Raw genomic sequence first — 25145 nt, 5'->3', positions numbered from 1 at the left:
TCTCTCTCTCTCTCTCTCTCTCTCTCTCTCTCTCTCTCTCTCTCTCTCTCTCTATATATATATATATATATATATATATATATTTTGCACATTTGCACCATAAGCAGTTGATTGTTTCCTGCAATAATAAGCACGGGGATTTGTTGGTTAATGGAAATAAAATTTTACTAGTAATTTTCTTTCCACGTCTTTGCCTCTATAGAAAAGATGCCATTTAATTGATTATATATATATATATATATATATTTAAAAAAACCTTATCTGCTATTGCACTTCATTATACGTAATTTTTTTTTCTTTCTTTGTTTTAGATAGTTAAAAGTCAGTTTGTAACTTTGAATTAAACGAGTTTCTATACATTTTTAACCTCCATTAATAACTTTGCCATTTTCTCTTCTACTTTTCCTCCTCCTCACCAATTTTAGAAGGTTTTCACTTCTCACCCCCTAAAAATAAATAAATAAATAAATAAAGTAAATAAATGAATAAAAAGCACGATGTATTCGGTTGCTATTGCGTGCATTTTCGATCCTTTATTTATTTATTTATTATTATTCGCGCAAAGAGACAGAGAGAGAGAGAGCCAAAAAAAAAAAAGAAGAAAAAGCGGTGTTAATACTCTCTCCTCCTCGCCACCGACGATTCCGACGATGTCGGCGCCGCCGCCGAACCAACGGCAGGTCCGTTTCCATCTTCTTTTTTATTTTTATTTTTGATTTTTTTCCCGCTTCTTGATCTCTTTCTCTTATCATCATCATCATCATCATCATCATCTTCTTGGGTGGTTTTTTTTTTTATTTTTTTATTTTTTAATTTTTAAGGTTTCTCTGAGGGGAGCGAGCGCCAAGGAGATCACGCGCGACGCCCTCCTCCAGAAGGTCTCCCACGAGCGCGAGCTCCGCAGCTTCCTCCGCCGCGCCGCCGCCGCCGCCGCACTCATCCAGGTAGGGCTCTATCCCTCTTTCTCTCTCTTTGATACGATTTAGACACGAATTAGGGCAATGCGACGTTCGACTCCGATCGGAGAGGTTTTTTCCGTGCTAAATTCTATCAATGGTTGTGAATTCTTTAACAGATGCCGTAAAAGGAGAAAAGAAGAGAACAAAGATGAGCTTTTGATGGTGTTGTTTTCTTTTTCATCCCAAATGAGAAAATTTGATTTACTCCCGTTGATATAAACCAAAAAGGTTAAATTTTGCCGCGGCACATGATATGATACTGCGAATAGATAAAAATATGAAAGCTCTGGATGGAAAAAAAACATGGTTTTGCTATGATTTTGTGGTAGAATCCTGTTGTGGATCTTTGAGGGTTATTTCAGGCTGAGAATGGATGATGAGATTATTATTAGACATGATTATGTTCTGAATATACAGGTGTGGTGGAGATATGTAGGATCTTGATGGGAAGTTAGAAAATTTTTGAAGCGAAAGTAGGAAATATGAGTTAATATGACTCTTGATTGATCATCGGGCAACAAGGACTTCTCATGGTATATATGAGTTTTTGATGCTATTACTCATATCCTCAGTTATCTTGGTATATGTGACCCTCTTGCTGTAATGCACTAACATGAGTTCTAGCTACATTTGCAACGGAGGTGACAATGTAACATATTGAGTAATTTTTGGGTCGCTAGATATTCTGCATATGCTTCATTTTCTCTTATATTTTGGGTCAAATATTCTGTGATATCTACATTCTGATGTCTGTCATTTTAACATGGTCATTTTCTTTTCTTATATATCAGCGGGTTTGGAGGCGGTACTCTGAGTTGAAAAAGGTTTCTCAGCAGCTTCAAGAAGAGTGGGAAGCATTAGTTGTCCAGTACGGCGGTTGTATTACAAAGCAATGGATTTCAAACAAATTGCTAAGGCCATTTCTTTTTATTGCTATGCAGTCAACTACATCATATAAGAAACAGCAACTTAGGAAGATGAATTATGTGTCGGCATGTTTCAAAATTCTCTTAAGCAGCATAAACTCTTATGGTATGCCCTTTTTTTCCCCCTTCTTTTATTTTCTTTTTCTTCTTTATGGTAGAGCAAACTTTATATGACCAGAAATTTTTTCACCATCAGGGGGGGAATGGGTTGCAGTGCAGTTGGATCCAAGCCCAAACTTGAACCCTAAATGAAGTTTGGATTTCAACGGTGCTTATGCTAAAAAATTATTGATTTCCTAAGGCTTGGTCCAAAGCTAAAAGCCCCATCGAGCCTCCATGTGGCACTATTATTTTTGAGTCCTTTTTTTTTTAAAAAAAATTCATTACAGGTCCTAACATGTGTATTTTAGCCACTAAAGCAAAATTCATTTATTTGAACTTTATTGAATGATCTGACTCAAGGTTTTAAGTGCCCGTCGGTACGGGCCGTATCCACCGTGTCGTACCGTGCCAATAAGATACTGGCACAATACAAATTCCGTGCCGATGACACAGTTCAAAACCCTTTTTTTTTTAAATTAGTAAGTAATTTCCTCAATAAAGTTCAAAAGATGTGACAAAAAGACGTAATAAATAGTTAGAATATTTTATTGCTAAAGAAAATAAATATTTCATGCTATTATGCATCGGCACACAATAATTTTTTTGACCGACACCCATCGGCATGGCTCGGCACACACCGTGCCGTACCGTGCCGGCAAGTTTCCGGCACGATTCCGTGCCAGGGCACTTAAATCCTTGATCTGACTTGCCTTGGGTACCATGAACATGTCTTTAATTGAAACAAAATCCATTTATTTGAACTTTATTGATTCCTTTTCTGTGAACATGTCTTTAATTGGTGAAGACAAATTAGATCAAAGGTGAAAAGAGAATCAAAACCACTATTTTGACCAAAAGCATTGAGCTAGATCATGGATGAAGGGTTTAGATTCTAGAAGAATGAGGGCACATGTAAGCCGACTGACATAAATATATACACATAGACATACATCAGCGGCAAATACCAAAGCTCAATTAGGGTAAGACTGGAGAAGAAGTCTTTTATGCACCCATAACCTAGCTAAACAATGCTTGTCCAAGTGGGCGTTGTTTAGGCCCAGGCCCGTTTTCAGCTCCATTTACCATGTATTTGTCCTTGCTTAAAAGAGATTGAATAATTTGGATTTGGCCCCATGATTATAGTCAGCTCGTCTTTTATCCTATTCTAGGCTGGTTGTCTATATCATCCTCTAATGAAACTTTATCGGCAATCATGTGACTTTTCTTTCTCACACGTTTGTATATGTGTTATTTCTTTTTGCCTTTCCTAAAAAAAGTTGTAGTTAAATCTTTCCTTTGCCTTTAATTGCGCAATTTTTGCTAAAGGCATCAAAATGGCCTATTCTGTAATACTAATTAAAAATGGATTTTTTGCATACATATTTTGGTAAAATTGTCCTACCAGATAGGTCCTTTGAGTAAAGCTAGACATTGTGGAGACCAAGGCCTTTAGTGTGGGGTGGGAGGGGGGTCGCGCGGGAGGGGGGGATCGTGTAATGACATCAATGACAACATATTCGTTAAATTCTGAAGTGTCAAGATGTAATGCTCATTTCTCTATGTTGTGCTTGCTATAACTTGGATGGTAGCCAGAGAAAAATATATACTATCATCTTCAGTAAGGCAAGTATTAAAATACTTGATGAGAGTTATCCTAACCCTGGACTTGCCACTGAAGGTTGGGAAATTTTTGTCAATAGATGAAATTCAATTGCTTATGAGATTCTTTTTCCTGTTTTGTTATATTCTATATCAAGCAACCGGGAGCTTAATGATTCCTTGTTTGAACCGTAGATATGGAACAAAACTTTTGTTCTCTTGCCGTTGGTACACTGGAGGAAAGATCTACATGGCTTTATCAAGCAAAAAAACTGCTTTCGCTTTGCTCATTAATTCTTGCTGAGTGTGATTTCTCCCGTCGCGAGAGTGATAACATGGTTGCACTAACTGCTCTTGCAATGCGCCTGGTTATCAGTTTGACTGATCTAAACGGGTGGAAGTGCTTAAAAAGTGAGAATACCGGAGATGCAGATGTAGCTGTGAAGAGGTTGATTGGTTTTATGAGTACAAGAAGTAGCGGAATGTACAGCTGTATTAGGAGATTTGTCTTGAAGCTCGGTGCTCAAGATGCATCACAGAGGAAAGCTATTGCACTGACAGATGATCAATTCTTAATTACTGCAAGTGCAGTAACCTTAGGATTACGTCCTTTTCATTTGAAGAAGTCGAACATTAATGATGCTGATGCTTTTGATGTGAATGGTGCTATTGAAGAATACATTTTGTTTATACTGACTGTTCCATATCTCTGTCAGCGTCTACCATCTTTCCTGCTTCCTGCTTTAAAGCATGAGTCTGTGCTGCTGCCATCTCTTAACATTTTACTGGTAAGGACCATAATGTTAGAATATTCATGAATTTAGAGTTTTCTTCATTGCCTTGCTAGGTCATGCCTACGTTATGTTTCCTAACTTTTCTATTTTATATTTTACTAGTAAACATGAAAATTACTTTTATCACAATTTTACTCTTCTTAGTCACACATGTTCTCTGGTTGAGCTGCTCCCAAATCTTGTCAGTTGACATGTTTCTTAAACTCATTTATAAGTAAATCATTAATTTTCTGTATGGTCTCTCTATACTTGATGGCGATCCTCAATTGTTTCTACATAGAGCATGCTAGGATGGGCTTTTATACCACTTCTTCAGCAATGAATCTTGTACTTTACAGAGGTGAAGAGCTAAGGTCCATGTGGTGCCTTTATTTAAAATAAACTTAATTCTATGCGACTGAATATGCCAATCAATGGCAGATTGTTTGCAATGTATGCATTGGCAACAAAAATTACAAAATTTTAGTAGATATCTTTACGCTTTCGTTATTATCTTATATAAAGAGATGAGTTTAGAAGCTGGCTAGAACAAAAAGATTGGAATGTCCATTCACAGCACATTCATTGCGCAGAATTTTAATTAAAACAAAACAAAAAGAAGCACAAATTTACGTGATGCCAAACAAGGCGTAAATATATTGATTGCTCTTCAAGCTGATATATTCTAGATTACATACAAACAATTTGGAGGCCCTGGAACTGATCAAACTATGGCAGGTGGTGGCAGATTTCCAGGGATAAAATCTTTGAGGAAATATCTAAACTGGAGCAGTCAGAAGAATATAGTTCTTGTGTTGAAGCCATCCCTTACTCCGGTTGGGCTCTTGCAAATGTTATTAACTTGGCGATAGATTATGATGATAAATCAGCTGTTTCTGGGAATTTCGTGCAAGGGTTAGACTGTCGATTTTATATTCATGTGGTTAATTGCCTTTCTCAAAACTTTTTGTACGTTATTGAGAAAATGAAGGCATTGATGAAAAAGGATGACGGTGAATCATCAGGAGCTAGAGATCCCTTTTCGCAAGCGGTCGATTCAGATAACAGTAATTTGCATCCATTATTATACATAGACCTTCTGAAACCTGTATATCAGCAGTGGCACCTAAGGAAGCTTTTGATGATGACAAAGGAGAATATTTCTACTGGGACACATGATAGTAATGGTTCAAAGCGGAGCTTAGAGGAATATGGGAATTTCAAGCTACTGAATATTATATGTTTTTACTATTACATGCTGAGGATCTTCTCTTTCCTGAACCCTTTTGTTGGTTCGTCACCTATTCTCAATGTTCTTTCCTTCACCCCCGGGTTTCTTAGAGAATTATGGGAAATAGTAGAAGGTTCAATCTTTACTTGTGGAGCTGATAGCATACAATATGATGCCAAACATCAAAGGTATACTGGTTTTGGGAGTTATAGTGAACAAGTTGGCGACATACGGCACAGAAGGAGCACAAGGGATATGGGAAACAAGTGGGTGAATGTTCTGCAAAAGATAACTGGAAAATCAACTGAAGCTGATGCTGATTGTAGTGATAATGCATTGAATTCTGTCCAGTTCAATGAAAACGAATATGATCTGTGGGATGTTGAAGCTATGAAACAAGGGCCTCAATTTATCTCAAAAGACTTGTCGCACATGTTGCACCTGTTTTGTGCTACATATGGACACCTCTTATTGGTTCTAGATGACATTGAGTTCTATGAGAAGCAGGTATGGAAATGGTAATTGACTTTATGTGCAGTTACCTCTTCAGTTCAGTATATTTTGATTGTTTTCAATTTTCATCTTCTATTTCTGTTACAGGTTCCATTTACACTTGCACAACAGCGGAGGATTGCCTCAGTACTTAACACGTTAGTGTACAATTCTTTCATTTATAATGGTGGAAAAAGCGATCAACCTCTTATGGATGTAGCAGTGAGGTGCCTTCATCTCCTATATGAAAGGTATTGCAGGCACCGGTTCTGCCCCACTTCTTTGTGGCTTGCACCAGCCAGAGAAGGCCGTGTCCCGATTGCAGCAGCTGCTAGAACTCATGAAGCTGCATTTGCCAATCTGCAATATAGTGATGCTTCAACTGTTCCAACCACGAGTTCTGCTCTTACAACTGTTCCACATGTGTATCCTTTTGAGGAGAGGTACTGTCATGTAAAATATCATGAGATGTTTGTTTAACGAATCATTTTTCTTTTGCTGCATAGAATATTGGTAACGTGCTGTTTTCGATGTACAGTGACTTCTTTTTGATGCACACACTTTAATTGTTGTAAGTTTATCTGTTTGTGTTGCTGCATAGAATATTGGTAACGTGTTGTTTTCGATGTACAGTGACTTCTTTTTGATGCACACTCTTTAATTGTTGTAAGTTTATTTGTTTAATTACTAAAAGATTGGTACTTAAAACAAAGATTGAAGTTTATGAAACCTTGAAAGAAATCACATTACTAGAGATTTGTTATCATCAAGCTGAAAAAGGATGTTAAAATATAGTGCTTTAACAAAATATATGCAGGACAACATTTTGGAATAATGTCATTGACATCATCTGTTGTTTAAGAAAAACCGAGAAGTTTGCATGATTTGCTGTATGAGAAACATGAACAATGTTATGTACTGGATAATACATTTCTTTTCCTAATATAATTTACTAGAACTAGATTCTAGATATTTCTAAGCTGTTGATTATAGAAATTTCTTCATTGTAACTGGTACATTGAATGACCTGCTCATGTAGAATTGACATGTTGTTGCTCTCTAACTTTTTCGATCTATGCACTTTTGAAGTTTTGGGTCATGGTTTCAAATGCAATTATGGATGTTGGAAATGCTCTTGGTAGCCAGCCCAGTGTTCAGGTTTCAAAGCATATTTCATGTCCCTATATTGTATCACTTTGGTAGAATTCAGAGTTAACTTTGTATAATAAATCTAAGGCTAGAATTGTGTAATATCATGCTAAACAGTAGGTAACGACCCATGATGCTGAAATTATCTGGTTTTCCCTGTTTGGTCATTAAGGTCCAAAGAGATATTTCGTGATAAATGACATCATAGTCTGCAGTGACCAAAAGATTTCAGAAGCGTTTTAACATCATTTCAGAAGTTCTGTTTGTCATTTCTTTGTTCCACCCTGCTTATGCAACTAAACTACAGTATAGTACTGCTTATTGCCGATTGAAACAATCATGATCAATTTTATATGAGGCCATTTCATGATATGCATTACACTGTTGTATAGTTCTGGCTCTAGTACATTTTTTCCCTTATATGCTTGTTTAGTTGTTTCTGCTTCAAATGTTCACAGTTCCACCTTATTTGCTTGATTTTTGGTGCTTTGGTATAGCACTTGTTTATCAGTGTTGTTAGCTCATCCCATTTATTTCATGTTTTTGCTTCTCTTGTTATTGTCATATGCCATGATAATAGTTTAATTACTTTTGTAGCTCTTTTGCAGAGTTCAGATGTTCAGAGAGTTCATTAAGTTAGATAAGGTATCTAGAAGAGTAGCTGGTGAAGTCTCTGGACCAGGTCCAGGATCAATTGAGGTTGTTATTCGTCGAGATCACGTTGTTGAGGATGGATACAGGCAGTTGAACTATCTTGGATCAAGATTAAAATCATGTATTCATGTGTCTTTTATAAGTGAATGTGGCCTTCCTGAAGCTGGTTTGGACTATGGCGGTCTATCGAAGGAGTTCTTAACTGATTTGTCCAGGGCTGCCTTCAACCCTGAGTAAGTTTGAGTTTACTTCTGCCTAATATTATGCTTTTCTTTGTTCCAAGAAGCTGAAATGCTGTAAAAGATACTAATTTATTTGTTTCCCTTTGTTCGGAAATAGATATGGGCTATTCTCGCAGACTTCCACATCAGATAGCAGTTTAATTCCTAATATGTCTGCGAGGCTGTTAGAGAATGGAATCGAAATGATTGAATTTCTTGGTCGAGTTGTTGGGAAAGCTCTTTATGAAGGAATTTTACTGGACTATTCCTTTTCACTGGTCTTTGTGCAAAAGCTGCTAGGCCGTTACAGTTTTCTTGATGAGTTATCAACACTTGATTCTGAACTTTATAGGAACCTTATGTATCTCAAGGTAAGAAAATGCTGCAGTCCGGTATGCTTGAAACCATGCCATCTATTTTTGTTGACTTCCGATTCTCATATAGATCTGATATTTAATGTGTCATGTCCGATGCTTTTCTGTATTTGCATCTTTAAGGATTCTATAAGTCTTGCTGTATCATTATTCTTCAGCTGTAATCTAAATGATTGCTGTTACTTAGGCAACAATTTCTCTGAAACGTCTTTGATTTTACTTTAAAACAGTGGATGCTTTTTAGTGACTTTTACAACATAAAAGCAAGGAGTGTGTACCCATTATTCTTGACTTAGTGTCATACTTGAATGTAAGGAAAGCAACACCTAATCGAATTAATCTAGAAGGTCTACCTGTTAATGCAGACTCGAATTTATGTTTGCCTGTTAGTCAGTAATGGCATGTTTTCTTTATTATCAAACAGCATTTTGATGGTGATGTTGGGGAGCTGTCTTTGGATTTTACTGTGACTGAAGAGCTAGGTGGCAAAATGGTTGTTGCTGAGCTTAGACCTGGTGGTAAAAATATGCCTGTCACAAATGAGAATAAGTTGCAGTATGTCCATGCCATGGCTGACTATAAACTTAACCGCCAGGTATGCTGCTTGTTCAATTTAACTATGCAAGATACTTTACTAACTTTTAACCAAAGATTGTTTTTTAAACTCATCTTTCATTTTCAATTTGCAGATTCTTCCTTTTGCAAATGCATTTTATAGAGGGCTTAGTGATCTCATATCACCGTCATGGTTGAGCTTATTTAATGCTAATGAATTCAATCAGGTAATCCTCCTTTGCCTTACAAATACAAAGCAGATCCTCTCAGGAAACAAATCAGTTTTGTGAATCCAATGATGTTGGTTACAATAATACAAATCTGGAATGGATTATTGGCAATTTTGTTTTTGATTTGTTTTGGATGTCAATTTCTGTTCCTAGAGATTTGGAAGAATATAACTTTGGAAATTTATGTGACTTAAGATTTACGAAATATTGCTAGTTAGAACATACAATTCCTCAAGCCTATGTAAATACCCTCAATCTTTCATGTGCACAATTTTGGTCACAATGGTTGGAGTTACTCTAAGGCCAAATTGTTTTGCCGAAAGGGTTTCATGTGATTAATCTGAGATCGAATTAATCAGGTTTATTATTGAGTTGAATATAAATGTACTATTCTTGTTGGAAAATGAGATATCATTATGAATTTGATAGGGTCAAGGGGTGAAGATAAATGATTTCTTTCAGCTGTAAGAAGTCTGAACTCTTAGCAGTTACAAATAGGAAAGTTGCTGGAACTATGGAGGAAACCTAGTGAAGGGTGAATGCGGAGGATTGGTCTTTCTTTCTTGATACTTGAAGATGTAGATGATGTTGAAATTGAGGCCCTGGTTGGGTGCATCATAAAGTTGAGCATAGTATTACATTTGGATGCTTCAAAAGGACACTAAAAATAGTATAGTTAACCTATGGTTTAAAAAATAGAGGAAAAGCAAAATCCACTCAAGCCTCTAGAATTAGTTTCCTCCATTCGTCCCCCCTCTCCTGATCTCTCTCTTCTCCCCCTAACTCGACTCATCTAGTGCTCCATCTATGCCGCCGTTCTACCCTCTTCCAAACGGTATGTATTCAAACAACCTAAACATAAAAATGGAGTCATGAAATCCTATAGGGTTACATGATGCTCTATTTTAGCCAGACCTAATGTGATGCCTCAATAGTCTCACATCAAATGGGAAAATTTTTTTGTATGAGAATATAAGAACCAAGGGCTTTTGTAATTGAGCTTAAGCATTATAGACTGGTGGTTTGGTCCCAATGAATTAGTAGTGCTAAGAGGCTGGGTCGTTATGTTTGGTATAAGAGTCAGTTTATCAGCCGAAAGTGTGAGATGAGTCTTATATCACATAATTATCTTGGGATAGAGAATGACTTGGGACTTAGACCTGACGAGGACATTAGAGTCTAAAGCAGGGGGAATTTGTGACATTCCAATAGTCCCGCATCAGTTTGTGTAGTAAGAACTAAGGGCTCTAGCAATAAAAACTGGAGTTAAGCATGTTGGGCCGGTGGTTAGGGCCCGACGAGTTATTAGTGTTAGTGGGCTAGATTGTTACACATAAACCACAGGATATATACTATCAGGAGTTTTCTGATTACTGGGCCTGAGTGTTATATAAAGCTTGCAACGGACTTACGAGATATCTAGTAAGCACTTATGATGCATATGTTCAATAAAATGCTGTTCATTTTTAGTTTCTATGTCCAAAATATTGGAGCTAATTCAACTTACCTGTGGCTCTATGCTAGTTGCTAGTAAGGTTTTACTCTAGTAAATTGATGTATTAACTTTTTGACAACTTTCTGATCGTTAAAATATCGCGTTCAGTTGCTTTCAGGTGGAAGGCAGGATATTGATGTTGATGATCTGAGAAACAACACAAAGTATACCGGTGGTTATTCTAATTCAAGTCGCACAGTTAAGCTGTTTTGGGAGGTAACAATTCAGTTTGTCTTAATTTCCTTTCATGCATGAGGATCAGTGCTTGTAACTACACATGATGGAACCGATTAAACACACTTTAATATACTCCAAGTCTCTAACAAAAACCATTGAAACCATTGAGTTCTACTACATTAATTTCAGCTATAATGTCATCTTCTTTATTCCATCCACTCTGAAGTCCTTTGGCCTGAGCACAGCTGAGAATGTTTCTATAACAACGTTTATGATGTTCCTCCTAAATATTCAGCTGAATGGTTAGAAGGATAACATTTGTTCTAGTATTATGGAAACAAAAGAATTATAACAGTCAGTTCTTTGTTAAGCTAATGTGACTTATGATAACTTTGATGAGTCACATTTTAGGTTGCAATATTTAGTTCGTGGTTTAATACTCAAATGTCCTTTTTTGGGGTTAATGTTTTTCTTTTTTCTTTTTTTCTTTTTTCTTTTTTTTTTTTTTGTGAGAGAAAGGTAGCATGCTACTTGCTTCATTCATTGAAGAAGTGAACTAAGCTACATGGGTGAGGCATCACGGGCCTGGGGAAGGGCGCGAAAAGTAAAATAAAATAAAAATATAAAATAACATAAAATAAAATAAGAAAAAAGAAAAAATGAGTTCTAGATATCTATATATATATATATATATATAACTATATATATAAGGCTACCTGGTAAAATTAAGTCTAACTGTTGGTAGGAGTTGCTCCCACAAGTTCGTCAGTTGTTTAATCTTGTAAATTCCTACAAAAGGGTCTGGTTTGATTGATCTGAAGATTGCGCCGTTCCGGACATCCCAAGTAACCCACCAGCAGGCTATTAAACTGATTAGTCTAGGACGTGACGATGATGAACCTTTTCTATTTTTCCATTTGTCCCAGACCAGAAACACATCCTCACCCAAATCACTTTGCTGGACATTGTCCAATGTCTTCACCATTAGAAATCTGGAGAACACGCACCAAGTAAATAAGTGATCAACCGTTTCCTCTTCCATTCCGCATAAAACGCAGCATGTGTTACCAACCCATCATCTCTTAAGTAGATTCTCTGCAGTAAGTGTTCTTTTCCGGAGGACGAGCCAGCAAAATACTTTCACTTTTAGAGGGATACGAAGCTTCCAAATCTTACTTGTGCGAGCATCTCTAGTACCCCCATCGCACAACACAGAATAGGTTGATTTGACCGTAAAATGTCCGTCAGTAGTCCATCGCCAGAGCACACTGTCGGGGCCTTCTTCAGTTCTGAAATTGGACACCCCAGCCTTAAGTTCGGATATCGTAGAATTTAATCGGTGATCAATATTGCTGTCACAACCCAGTATCTTGTGCCAATTCCATTCATTGTTCCGCCAGCACTCACTAATTTTTAGCTTTTTGTGATTCGATAACTGGAACACCTCCGGGAAAGACGATTGCAAAGAAGTGTCCCCACACCAACGGTCAGTCCAAAAATCGATATTTCTACCATTGCCCAACTTACAGAATGCTCCTAATTTATAAATTTCTTTTTGACAAAGAATTCCCTTCCACCAAAACGAGGGGGGTTTGAAAGACCTTCCCTCCTTTAGTGGTCTTCTTCTGAGATAAAACAATGCATGGATAATCTTGTTCCAATGCAATTGGGGCGCAGTGTGAAATTTCCACCACCATTTGACTAGAAGGGCTTGGTTCATCGTGGCAGTGTCCAGTATTCCAAGTCCTCCTTCTTTCTTACTTCTACAAACGCTCTTCCAAGAGATTAAGCACCCCTTACCCGGAGAGCAGATTCCTCCATTCCAGAAAAAGTCTCTCCGTAGTGCCTCAATATGCTTGGTAACCTATTTCGGAGCTTTGAAAACCGAGAGGAAGTAAATGGGTAGGTTCGTCAGAACATCGTTCACTAAGATGAGCCTACCCCCTCTCGACAAGAGTTTCGCTTGCCATCCGTCGATTTTACTTTGTAATTTACGGATTAGCCTTCTCCACTCCTCCTTAGAGAGTGGTCTGATGGAGAGAGGCAGGCCTAAATATCGGGTAGGAAGGGAGCCAACTCTACAACCAAGAAGGTTTGCTAATCTCGTCGCTTTCCTCTCATCCTGCCCAATATAATAGAGCTCTGACTTTTCTCTGTTGATCCTCATTCCCGATGCCCATTCAAAAAGCTGTCATATAAATTTGAGATTTTTCATATATTTTTTCTTGGCCTCTGCGAAGAAAAAAGTATCATCTGCAAATTGGATAAGAGAAATTCTGGACTCATCAGATTGTCCAAGCCCGTTCACGAGGTTGTTTGAAATTGCCTCGTTCGTCATGCGGGTCAGGCACTCTGCTACCAATAAAAAAAGGAATGGGGATAGCGGATCCCCCTGCCTTATACCCCTTCTCGTCTTAATCCACTTGGTCGGTTCACCATTGATTAACACTGCGACCTTAGCGTTGCAAATACAAAGTCTTATCCAATCACACCATTTGTCGTCAAAGCTCCACCAGGCTAAGATGCGAAATAAAAAGGGCCAGTAGATTCTGTCATACGCCTTTTCGAAATCCACCTTTACTCCAACTCCCTCAACAGCTTGCCTACAACCCCAGCTAATCAACTCTTGAACCGCTACAAAGGCATCGGTGATGTTCCTCCCCTTCAGAAATGTCGATTGGGAGGGGGAAATCAATTCGTTCATAACACCCTCTAGCCGATTGGCTAGCACTTTCGAAAGGATCTTTTGTATCCCGTTCAAAAGGCTTATGGGACGAAAGTCATTCGCCCTCTTAGCTCCTTCCTTCTTCGGGATTAGACAGATAAATGCGTAATCAATAGGGCAAGTGTTCAGTCTTCCCTCGAACATCTCGTGGAAAAGATTCAAAATATCTCCTTTTAGGGTGTCCCAAAATGTTTGGTAGAAGCTTAGCGGAAAGCCATCGGGACCCGATGCCTTGTCACTTCCTAATTGAAATACCGCTTGTTTAATTTCTTCAAGGCAAAAAGGTCTCGATAAGAGTACCATGTTGGTTGGGCTAACCCTACTCGATCTAAAGTGTCTACTCCATTCCCCGAAGGACGATGGGGCCGATTCATCCGGTGAGAATATGTCCTTAAATTTGTGGTAGAAATAAGATTTTTTGTCTTTATCTGATCGAAGCACTGCATCTATCTCTTCCACCGTATCAATCCTATTATTTTTTCTTCTACCATTGGCTGTAGAATGGAAGAATTTGGTATTGCCGTCACCCTCCCGAAGCCAATGTTGTTTTGCTCTAGTTTTCCATAAGATTTCTTCATCCTTTAGCACATTATTTAGAGTACCTTTTATCTCCTCCCTTTTATTAAATGTCTCCTACGACAGCCCCCCTTTGCTCCTCCTCCTTGTTGATCTCCTAAATTTCCTCCATAAGTTTATTCTTTACACTTCTAATACTATAGAATTCATTTGCACACCACTCTTTAATTCTCCTCCGACAGTGTCTCAGTTTTGCCGTGAACGTAAGGACTGCCGACTTTTCCTGACTCCCTTCCCGCCACCAGCCGGGCAATTTGGATAGCAGATTCTCATGATTTAGCCAGGCGTTCTCAAACCGAAATATTTTCCTCCGCTTTATTAGGTTTCTCTCTGCCGATAAAAGAATGGGGCAGTGATCAGACGTTATTCTGGGGAGACTTTGAACCTTAGTAAGAGAAAATTGAAGATCCCATTCAGTCGAAACAAGGAAACGATCAAGCCTAGCGAGGGTAGGGGTCCTCTGCATACTTGACCAGGTGTAAGATTGGTTAGTCATAGGTAGATCAATTAACTCCAGTTCCTTAATAAGACTGTTAAACTGGTCTGTCGCTTTGTGGCTCCAAGTCCTCCCCCTTCGCTCCTCTTGACATCTAGTGCTGTTAAAGTCTCCACACATAACCCACTTGCCTTTACAAAAATCCTTCAACAGTAACAATTCCTCATATAAATCATCGTTGCCACCCCAAGTAGCCGGCCCCTAAACGTTAGTAACGTAGAATCTTGTTCCGTCGTTGACTTGGGCCAAAAGGACAGTTATGGAAAACCGTCTCATAATGACTTCGTGGCAAGTAAAAATGTGCGAGCTCCAGCAAGTAATCAAACCCCCCGAAGCTCCAATCGATTCAGAAAACACATATTTATCGAGAAATGAGCCACCAAAACTACGTAAAAAAGACCCCGAAACATGATTTACTTTCGATTCTTGAAGACACACAACAACTTTGCGTATCACAGAGATGACATTCCTAACGGCAAGACGCTTAGAGGGGTCATTAAGCCCCCTAACATTCCAACTGCAGACCTTAATCATCACACACACAAAGACACGCTACCCCAAAAAATTGCCAAAAAGTGTCCAAACCTCCCGAACCAAGCCCCAGCTAAGCTCATATGTTTGTGAACTCGGCGAATTTCTTCGCCTCAACCCCCTCAAGTATCACCCCAGAACGGCGACTCTTTTGGATGATCTTCTTTAAGCTTGGCGCAGTCGCAAATCCATCCCCGCCTTCACGCTGACGCATCTTCCTAGAAACTGCCTTGCTTAGTATCGAGGTCTTATCGACGTTCGCTAAGCGTACGCTGGTTCGAACCGGTGTAAGGGCCATCGCCGTCGCCGACTTAGAAGTAATCTCCATAGGTGGATCCTGGGTCCTCATCTCCTCCCTCAACCTTGCTTCAGCGGAATAAGAGCTCGGGCCGTGCCATGGAGCCGGCTGCGCCACGCCTATATATGTGTAACAACCGTTAATGTTTTTCTTATTAGCATAAGATAACTCCTTAGAGTCTATTAGTATGCAGAAGAAACATAATGATAATATAGTATTTGTGATAACTTCTTTTAGATGAATAACATGGTATCGGGGGTGTATAACACACAAATGATGGTTTTTGTAGGGATGATGATTGTTTATTAACATAGCGATTCTTTACCTAATTCGTTTTTTTTATTTGATCAAATTTTGCTTTTTGAATATGCACGTATTTGACTTGGCTTCTGGAAGAGTTTTTCTTTGGAACCATAAGCCATGCCTTTGCAAATTAAGATTCTGGAGCTTCTAACTATGTTGAGAAGTCAAAATGACATTTTTGGCCCCAAAGACAGAAGTTTCATTTCAGTTTTTGCTTCTAGCTGCAGCAAGAAGTCGTTTGAGGGATTTAATGAGGTGTAGTTGCAGAAGCTCCAGTTTTGCTATGAGGCTCTATGAATAGCTATGGTATTAAGAAACAGAAATTTATTTTAGCATTATTATTTGCTATCACAAAAGTGGATTAAGCAAACAGAACTCGTTCCCCTCATTCTAACAGTTTGACAACAGAGACAAATGCTAACCTCTTCTGAAGAGGCCACTGGAAGGTTGATCAAGTACTTAACCAACTTGATAGGTACAATAGCTACAATAAAAAGCTTGCAGGGTAGCCACAATAAAAAGCTTGAGGGGTGGCCATATTGATAGAAATAATTAAAAACTTTAGACCTAAGATTGTGAAATTATGAAACAGATGGTTTAGTCTCATAGGCTACAGTTAGAATTCACCTATGTTGAAAAACTTCTTTGATGCATCATGAGCATGTGAGGCATAGAAGTAGGTTGAAGGTGAAGAGATTGATACTGCTTCTTTAAACAATTAGAACTTATATTCCTTTTTGTTGTTTATAGTATGATATTTTATGCTGTTCATACATCATCGAATGTTTTCTAATCAGCATTGCCTACGCTAATACGGTTGTAATTAAGGGAAGTGTTGTATGCAATATTTTTAATGTAGTGAGGCATTATTTTGCATACATGTATTATTTGCTCAAAGCAAGTTTATATTGAACTTTTTACACCAAGCAACAATTTATAATGAGCACCTATTTTTTTCCCCTATTATTTTTGTTTATCAAATGGCAGGTTGTCAAAGGATTTAAACCAATTGAAAGATGCATGCTAGTTAAATTTGTAACAAGTTGTTCGCGAGCTCCATTGCTTGGATTCAAGTACTTGCAGCCACCATTTACAATTCACAAGGTATGATACCTTTCAAGACTTTTAGGAGAAATGATCCCTAGAGTTGAATTACTGAAGGGATGCTGCTGAATGTTTAGTAATTAGTTTTCTTCCAATCAAGTAGTAAGAAAGAATGTAGAAACCAGAAATGCATTGGATGAACAATTTTGGTCGAGACTGCTATGTTCCTGAGAAACTCTCAAAACACAGTCTGTTATATTCTTCTATGTGGTGATCATCCCTAAATGAGGGACCATTGGCATGTGTTTTACTTAAAGAGCTCTACAAATGTGTCAAATTGGCAGCTTATATTTCGTTAGTAATGTGGGAGAGTGGGACTTTATGATGGCGTGATTATTTCCAGTGTCAATTCGTCTATACTCATCTATACTAGTTTTCGACCTCTGTGCTATCCGCCAATAAATACATGTTTAGTATGTTGAGAAGGAACTGCAAATTGCAGAAGTATGATATTTATCACTGTCAAGTTCTCTCGAATTGTAGAACTACCCTGTGGTTATGGTTTGCATTATTCTTGAAATTCAATTAATCCATCTACTGGAACTGATGTTGGAATTCTTACACAGGTCGCATGTGACGTTCCTCTTTGGGCCACTATAGGTGGGCAGGATGTAGACCGTCTTCCATCTGCATCTACATGCTACAACACGCTGAAGGTAACTAAACATAACTCTATTGTATAGGTCATTGACATTTCACTTAGTATTTGTTTCTTTTTGAGCTTATTCCTGATTAAAAGCTGATTTATCACTTACATGCTGTTAATTTTATTTTATCTCACTTTTTTTTATTTTTTTCCCAGCTGCCAACATACAAGCGATCGAGTACTCTGAGGAACAAGCTACTTTATGCTATCACTTCAAACACTGGATTTGAACTTTCCTAAGGTACAGAGTTTTCTCTGAATTACTGTTTTGGATTGTAGTTTTTTGTGAATATTTCTGGTACCATGTAAATTCATCTGTAAATCATGTCGAGAGAGAATGACGCCACTACATCAGAAGAACAACAAAGAACTACAGAACTTCTGTGATTCATATTTAGTGTAGTGCAGTGTAAATAATGCTTTTTTGTTCGATCTCTTCATTTTGCCAACATAGAGCTCGTTTTTGTATCTATAGGAGGTTGTTGATCGCATGGTTTTAGGGTTTGGGTATTTGAAACTTTCATCATGCATGACTCCCAGTGTGACTTTCGAGATGAATTAACTTGTGTTGTTCTGAAAAACCAAGTCAAGAAATCCCACAGATTGTCTTGATCGATGAAATCGTTAGTTAAATGAAATTTGAAGAGCTACTATTGGATTTTTGCCCAAGGATTAAATCATTGGTTTGTATAAACGAATTTGTTTGTAGATAGATCTCAAGCTTAAGTTGAACAGATTTTCTCTGCCTGGATAAGAGATTCCGATATTGCTCTACTTCTATCATAGCAAAGAAATCGGATGAATATTCTTGATTCTGGTTTTCCTGACTCATCTGTCGCCGTGTTTAGGGTTGAGTTTCATGATTATTGTCTCCATAGTTACCCTTGTAGTTATAATAACATTTTGTTATTGTTTTGCGTTAGTTACTTTGGCATCATTTGTATTATTGTATTACATCTTCTTTCATTGTAACCATTTCATTTGTTCTGTATTTCCTTTACCAAGTTGTTACTAACTTCTCAAATGCAAATATAAACACTGGATCATCTTGTATTGCTAGAACTTGTCGTCAAGTCAAACCACTTATAGCTTTCACTTTTTAGTTAAGGCCACAACAAGGAGGCATATTAAATCACAACTGCGAAAATTGTGGTGCACCCACTATCATATTATTTACCTATAATAACAGCTATAAGCACTCACTAACACGCCCAATAACACCTGTCTATAACATTCTGATAACACATAACTAGCCACCACTCGTAAATGCAAGTAAACATTTAACAGATAGATTAAGGACTCTTAGAGCATGATAATAGTGCACTTAATTAGGAGATAAGATCGATCCCTTGAAGCAAAATAGTGTCAGACAGCACTTTGTTCGCGGCCTCGGTGGGGTGGACGCTGTCCCAGAAAACGTATCCTGTGGCGTTAGAGCAGGTCCCTGGCGATCTTACGTTGCAGAGGAGGGATGTCTCGATTGTGCCCGTCCCGCAGCACGCCTTCCTTGCTTCGAAGAACCCTTTTTGTCACAGCAGAATCATCAGCAAAAGCATTAGTCAAAATGTTAAACCGTAGCTAATCTAATAGCTCCTTTTTTCAGGCTTTTGGAGCAACTTTTCTGCTCGAAAAGTAGCTGTCTGAATCTTTTAACTACAGCTAGAAGCTCCTAGTTAAAATTTTGTTTTTAGATATACAGAAAGGAAGTTGATTCGTGAGATTTAAATGGAAAAGCCACCAGAAATTCTCTAAACAATTCTGCCTGAAATGGCACTTCTGTGGAAGCTCTAGTTGGAACATATGACTAAAGAAAGATAAGAGTAGGTACCGCTGTTTTGAGGGTTCTTGATGAGGTCAAGAAGAGGGTTGTAGATGTCGAACACGACGAGCTTTAGATCAGAATGCCTTTTCTTGAGTGCTTCGGAGACGGCGTTGAGCTTTTTGTTGAAGGTGATCGCGTCATTGTTGAGGTACACAATGCAGTCATTTCTGCCGGCCCCAAAGAGTGTGATGGCTGCGGGGAGGCAGCCCATCGGCGGCAGTGACGTCACCCCGATCCTTCTCGCTCCCAGATTGTATAGATTCTGATCAAATATTGTTGCTACATTAGTTTTTAGTTAGTTCCATAATTATTTCTCTAGAAACTTTAAGATACCATATGACTACGTTTTAAAATATGTTGGTAGTTTGGTAATTTGGTTGTGCATTTACTACAGGCACTGCACCATTTAGTGTCTTGTACTATCTCAGCCCATAGAAATGCCCCTCTCGCCAATGTAGTCATGAGAGGACTTTGACCAATAATCTTTATAGGCTTCTAAAATTGGAGTTAGGCTCCTATGCTTTCGAAAGTATGGAGGTCTCCGTACTTATAATTAATTTTTGATGATGGGACATCTGATTCGATGATTGTCTCCGTTAGACATGATCTACACTATTAGAACTATTTAGAAATCAAATTTCATTTTTTTTTGACTCTGTTTGCTTAGTGAACGAATAGCCTCAAAATGAACGGCTGAAAATAAAAATCTCACAGAAAATAGTAATAAAAGACTCAAATTTCAAATCGGAAGTATTGATCTTACTCTTAATGTTAAGTAGAATTTTCTATTAAAGTTTTATGTAATTTGAATTTTTCTACACCGCTGAACTTACAAACATGCCATATCGGCCATTAAAATAGTCAGTTTTTAGATCTTTTGATCACTTAATAAATGATATCAAAAAATTATGAAATTTAGTTTCTAAATAGTTCTAATAGCATAGATCATTTCTAACGAGCCGATCGTTGAATCGGATATCCCATCATCGAAAACAACTTACAAGTGTGGAGGCCTCCATACTTTCTTTCGAAAGAGTAAGAGTAGGAGACGTACTCTCTAAAATTGAATAAAATACAGCTTAAAGTGGAGATTAGGTAGGGTTGCAGGAAAGATAGTAATGGTGCTCTGGATTAGGATTGCAGTTCCAAGAGAGGAGAATTGGTTGAGTAATAAATGGAGGAACTATGGGGCCCCAATTCATTTATGATTATGTGACTAAAAACATTGTGAACATACCAATGCTAGCATGTGAATATGAAAGGGCAAGAAATTGTATCCAAGCCCTGGGTGGAGGAAAATTCTCTATCATGTCCATGCTTATTCTTAGAAAATAAGATTATTTTGGAACAGTTTCTATCGGATTAATCTTTCTGACAATATGGTAACAAAGTTGATCCTAAGGGCGTGTTTGTTTGCCTGTGACTTATTTTAGATTGAAGATAATTTTCAATTGAACTGAAGTTCAGATAAATTTTTGTTTTTTGTATTGTTGTTTGTGTAATAGGAAGTCAATTATTATGAAACTGTAGTTTTTTTTTATTTTTTATTTATTTTATTAAGAATTCCATACTGGTACATAAGAGGATAAAAATCTGTGACCATGCTGTAGAGACTAGAGAGTCTGTTCCCGGTGAATTTAACTCACTATGCCCGAGTATTAATTGTTTCATTTTTTAGGGTTGTCGTTTGGAATTATTGCGTTGTTTGATCAACAGGTATTGTTATAAATGACTTTAGTCGCATTCATTAATTTTGTGTCCTTGTGGCACGCCATGATCTACTAGAATTATTGTCGCGTGACACATTAATGGTGCTAATTAAATTAACAATCTTTCTATGCTTAGTTACGTACGAGTAAAGTTACCCAGTAAAGTTACCCGTGCATTAAGGCGGGCTAATACTAAAAAAGATAAAAGATTGATAAAGTCATAATTTTAAAATTTATTGAGTTGCAATGAGATATCACCAAGTACAAATAGTATGAGAAAAAAGTGTATGAAGAGATTGTATTTTACTTTTTTTTTTTTTTTTTTGTGAAAGTGATTTGTTCAGATGACAATAGATCATGTAAATAAATTAATTAGAGAATGAGTGAGTGAGAAGACGAAACATCAGGCGGAGATGTTAGAGAATGAGTGAGTGAGAAGACGAAACATCAGGCGGAGATGGGAGGTGGGAAGACGAAGCACCAAAGAGTGGAAAGAGAGGAGAAGGCAAGGGTAGAGGAGGAATTACCATGTGGCAAATCTATGTGGAATAATGTATAGGTATAGATATAGATATAGATAGATAAATTATATGAAAAAGAAAAAAAAAAAAATAGAAAGGAGGATCCCTCCACTTATTTATTAGGACCACTATTCTAGTGTGTTGGTCGATAAATAAGGCACTATTTAGATGCATAAATATTTTACTCGATATATATATATAAAGATTTATGATATTTGGTAAATGAGAAGTGTGATTAAATGATATGCAAATTATTTTTATCAGAATAAAATAAATTTATCTTGTAAGTGAAATATACTATTTGGTCAAATCATGGATGCCCAGATTTATCTAGGAGCAAAAACTAAACTTTGTACTTTTAATCACACGAAAATATTTTTTATATTCAATAAGTTATTATCGGATTTTATTTGAGTGTCCAAACAGGGCATAAGGTAATACCACCCCGAAAAGAATTGATTTGACCATAAATGGCTTGGGAAGAATTCGAACATCTTTGCATATCCGTGTAGTGCATGGTGAACTATATGCCGACCATTGGTACGAGAGATATTGTATTCATGACCTTAGAAAAATGGCGCCAATTTAACAGTATAATATTATATTATCCAAAAGATTGATTTGATAGAAAATGACCGAACAGAAGTGTGTTAGGACGTATCTCTACGACCTTGCCAGGGTGATGCAGTTTAAAATTGACTCTGATACCGTGTCACTTAATAGATCGATCGGACAATAAATGATGCGAAAATAGTGTTATAAGGTGTACCTCAGCGAACGAGTTGAAGGACTGAAGAAGCAAGTCCCCAAACTGATCAGAAGTGTATGTTCCCCTGAGCAGGGGATTGATGTAGTAATTCTGCACGTAGTCGCTGCTGCCGGCGCTCAAAATGTAGATGGCACCGGAGATGAGGGCCGCCGCTTTCGCTCTTCCGGCGATCCCCACCACCTTTGATTGGTACTCCTTGTAAAACTGCAGTTGCTGGCTCAGTGAAATTGCTCTCTGCATGAACTAGCCCCAGATCAAAACAAAGAGGAGAAACACATACACTTTATCCGACTAATGCGTTAAATCTAAACCCCCAAAATATTTTCGGGCAATAAGATTAACCCTAAATGGGCTAATGCTTTGTTCAATGATCTGAATCGAAAGTACTAGTTAGACGAAGAACATGCATTCGCTCTCTTCTCATGCAATCTCCTGTTAAGAAGCTGCTTACAAAATTGCATCAATCTATGTATATGTATATATGTTGAAACACTTACATATAAGTTTGCTGTTCTATCTAAGTAGCCAGAGGCTGCAGAAGCAAAGTTGGCACCATTCAAGAGGTTCTTCCCTTGTGCATCTTGGCTAAGGTAAGCTGGTGGGTATGTACTCAAACCCAGATTCTCCACTGCATTAATTAATTTGAAGCAAACACCCAAATCACTTAGTAGTATAGTATATTAATTGTAAGCCTCAAATTAAAGGCAACTTTTACCACCAACTTTTTGATAATATTTTGTAGCATTAGAATGAGCAGAACTCAAAAGTGCTTTATCTGAAAGTGGTTGTGTTTGGACAATGCACTCTTAAGGCAGGCCTTAGATACCGGTGAAGTCGGTGGCGAGCTTGCCATTGCAGAACCTTCCGGTGGGGTAATGGTTGCTGAAGTCTCTTCCATAAGGGGGGAAGTTGGCCTTCACAAATGTGTCGAGGTTGTTGTTGTTGCCTGCGTCGACGACCGAGTCGCCGAAGATCATTACTCCAGGGACCAGTCCCTGCCCATGAGAGAGCCCCACTATGAGAACCAACACTTGGGCCATAACAAGCACCAACATTGTGGTACTCATTGGTGCAACTCTTTTACTACTACTACTACTACTACTACAACTACTACTACTATTTCTACTACTAGAGGCCATGCTTCTTTTTTATGGGGGAGAGAAGGGGAAATGTGAGAAGAGGAAGAGAGAAAGTGGAGGAGGAGGAGGAGGAATGGGGGGGTTTTGGGGTGGTGGAGTGTGAGTAAATGGCCTGTGGTGGGAGACAGGTGAATATGGGTGTGGTTATGAGCATTTAAGAAGAGGGACTGTGTGTGTGCTTGTGTTTAGAGTTAAGAGATAGAGAGAGATAGATAGATAGATAGATAGAGAAAGAGAGAGAGGATGGGGCACTTGTAAAGCTTTGGTTGGTTTTAAGTTGTTTGGAAAAACTGAGTGGTGCTTAAAGTGCAGTAAGTGGTGGGGGAAGCAAAACATACCTCTCTCATGATTTCAAAACAAGCAGGGAAGGAGCATGCTTTCCTCCATTAATTTAGAGTGTTAATGCATCTCTCTCTCTCTCTCTCGCTTTCCTCCATTAATTTAGAGTGTTAATGCATCTCTCTCTCTCTCTCTCTCTCTCTCTCTCTCTCTCTCTCTCTCTCAATAAATGCCAAAAAAACCAACTAAACTTTTTATTTTGTTATCTTTGAGAGTGTCAATTTTATTAGATTAGATTATGGGCCAAGTGCTGAGGCCGCTACCAATTGAAAAAAGGAAAAACTTTAAAAACCCCCAACGTGGTTTCACATTTTTTTATTTTAATACTCTATGGTTTAAAGTGTATCAAGGTAGTACCCTGTGGTTTCTTATTTTATCACTTTAGTACCATGTGGTTTCAAGTGTATCAAGTTAGTATCCTGTGGTTTTGCATTTTATCACTTTAGTATCCTGTGGTTTCACACTTTATCACTTTAGTACCCTATAGTTTAAAAAATAACATGATACTAACTTGATACAAAATTAAAATAACAGGGTACTAAAATAATAAAGTGCAAAACCACAGGGTACTAAGTTGATACACTTTAAACTACAGAGTACTAAAATGATAAAGTGAGAAACCACAGGGTACTAACTTGATACATTTTAAACCACATGGTACTAAAGTGAAAAAAATTGAAACCAAGGGGGGTTTCTGAAGTTTTTCCTTGAAAAAAAGAAAAAACTTTGATGATTAATTTCGCGATCTTTACTCGTCCATCTCTTTTCTATTTTATTATAGGCCCCGATTTCGGACAGTATGTTCGAATCTAACTCTGTCACGAAACTTCATTATAAGTGAAAAATTTTATTGTAAGCCTTTTTTTTTTTTTTGGCTGTATCGAGGGACAATAACCAGAAATATAAGCTCATACAAAGATTGAAAGCCCAATCTCTAAAATGAGCTGTCGTATATCTAACCCCTAAGCTACTAGCAATTTGATAGTTTTGATGCATATGTTACTACTAAAATTTTACGTATAGATAAATAGTCTTCTAATTTTATTCAAAATTTACAATTTAGCTAGCCAGAATTAAAATTTAGAAACGCCAGTGTTTTAAGTATAGAAATCAAGTCACAGTATCAAAATATGTGGCTCTGTTTTACAACCTTGTTAGGTATTGCTCATACTCTGTATATTCTATTTGAAAAAAGACCACAGATTTGCATATCCCTTTCAATGAGTAACC

The 25145-nt window shown here is 37.7% G+C and overlaps 2 protein-coding genes across 4 annotated transcripts; one reads left to right on the top strand and one right to left on the bottom strand.

Annotated features, from left to right (window-relative positions):
• On the top strand, nt 520–18278 carry LOC109712612 (E3 ubiquitin-protein ligase UPL7). 3 transcript variants are annotated; one of them, XM_020236267.1, is made up of 15 exons: nt 521–680; nt 822–944; nt 1377–1492; nt 1751–1991; nt 3782–4374; nt 5108–6097; nt 6191–6525; nt 7840–8118; nt 8225–8477; nt 8905–9075; nt 9170–9262; nt 10869–10976; nt 16854–16970; nt 17537–17626; nt 17773–18278. In XM_020236267.1, exons 3-15 carry the CDS (start codon nt 1490–1492, stop codon nt 17854–17856), a joined length of 3357 nt encoding a protein of 1118 aa, XP_020091856.1. In that variant the 5' UTR covers nt 521–680; nt 822–944; nt 1377–1489; the 3' UTR covers nt 17857–18278. The 3 variants fall into 3 exon arrangements, 2 of the variants coding, with proteins under 2 accessions (XP_020091856.1, XP_020091854.1); XM_020236265.1 differs by lacking the exon at nt 1377–1492; XR_002216919.1 differs by lacking the exons at nt 1377–1492; nt 17537–17626; nt 17773–18278 and having other exon boundaries at nt 520–680; nt 10879–10976.
• Nucleotides 18742–23919, bottom strand: LOC109712613 (GDSL esterase/lipase At5g03810). The gene is made up of 5 exons (XM_020236268.1): nt 23264–23919; nt 22935–23065; nt 22438–22671; nt 19445–19700; nt 18742–19138 (listed from the first exon to the last, which is right to left on the bottom strand). The coding sequence occupies exons 1-5, from the start codon at nt 23574–23576 to the stop codon at nt 18945–18947; spliced, it is 1128 nt and encodes a 375-aa protein (XP_020091857.1). The 5' UTR covers nt 23577–23919; the 3' UTR covers nt 18742–18944.

Source organism: Ananas comosus, linkage group 7 (genome assembly GCF_001540865.1).
Source record: "Ananas comosus cultivar F153 linkage group 7, ASM154086v1, whole genome shotgun sequence".
Taxonomy (NCBI): domain Eukaryota; kingdom Viridiplantae; phylum Streptophyta; class Magnoliopsida; order Poales; family Bromeliaceae; genus Ananas; species Ananas comosus.
This window is presented reverse-complemented; position numbering and strand designations above follow the sequence as displayed.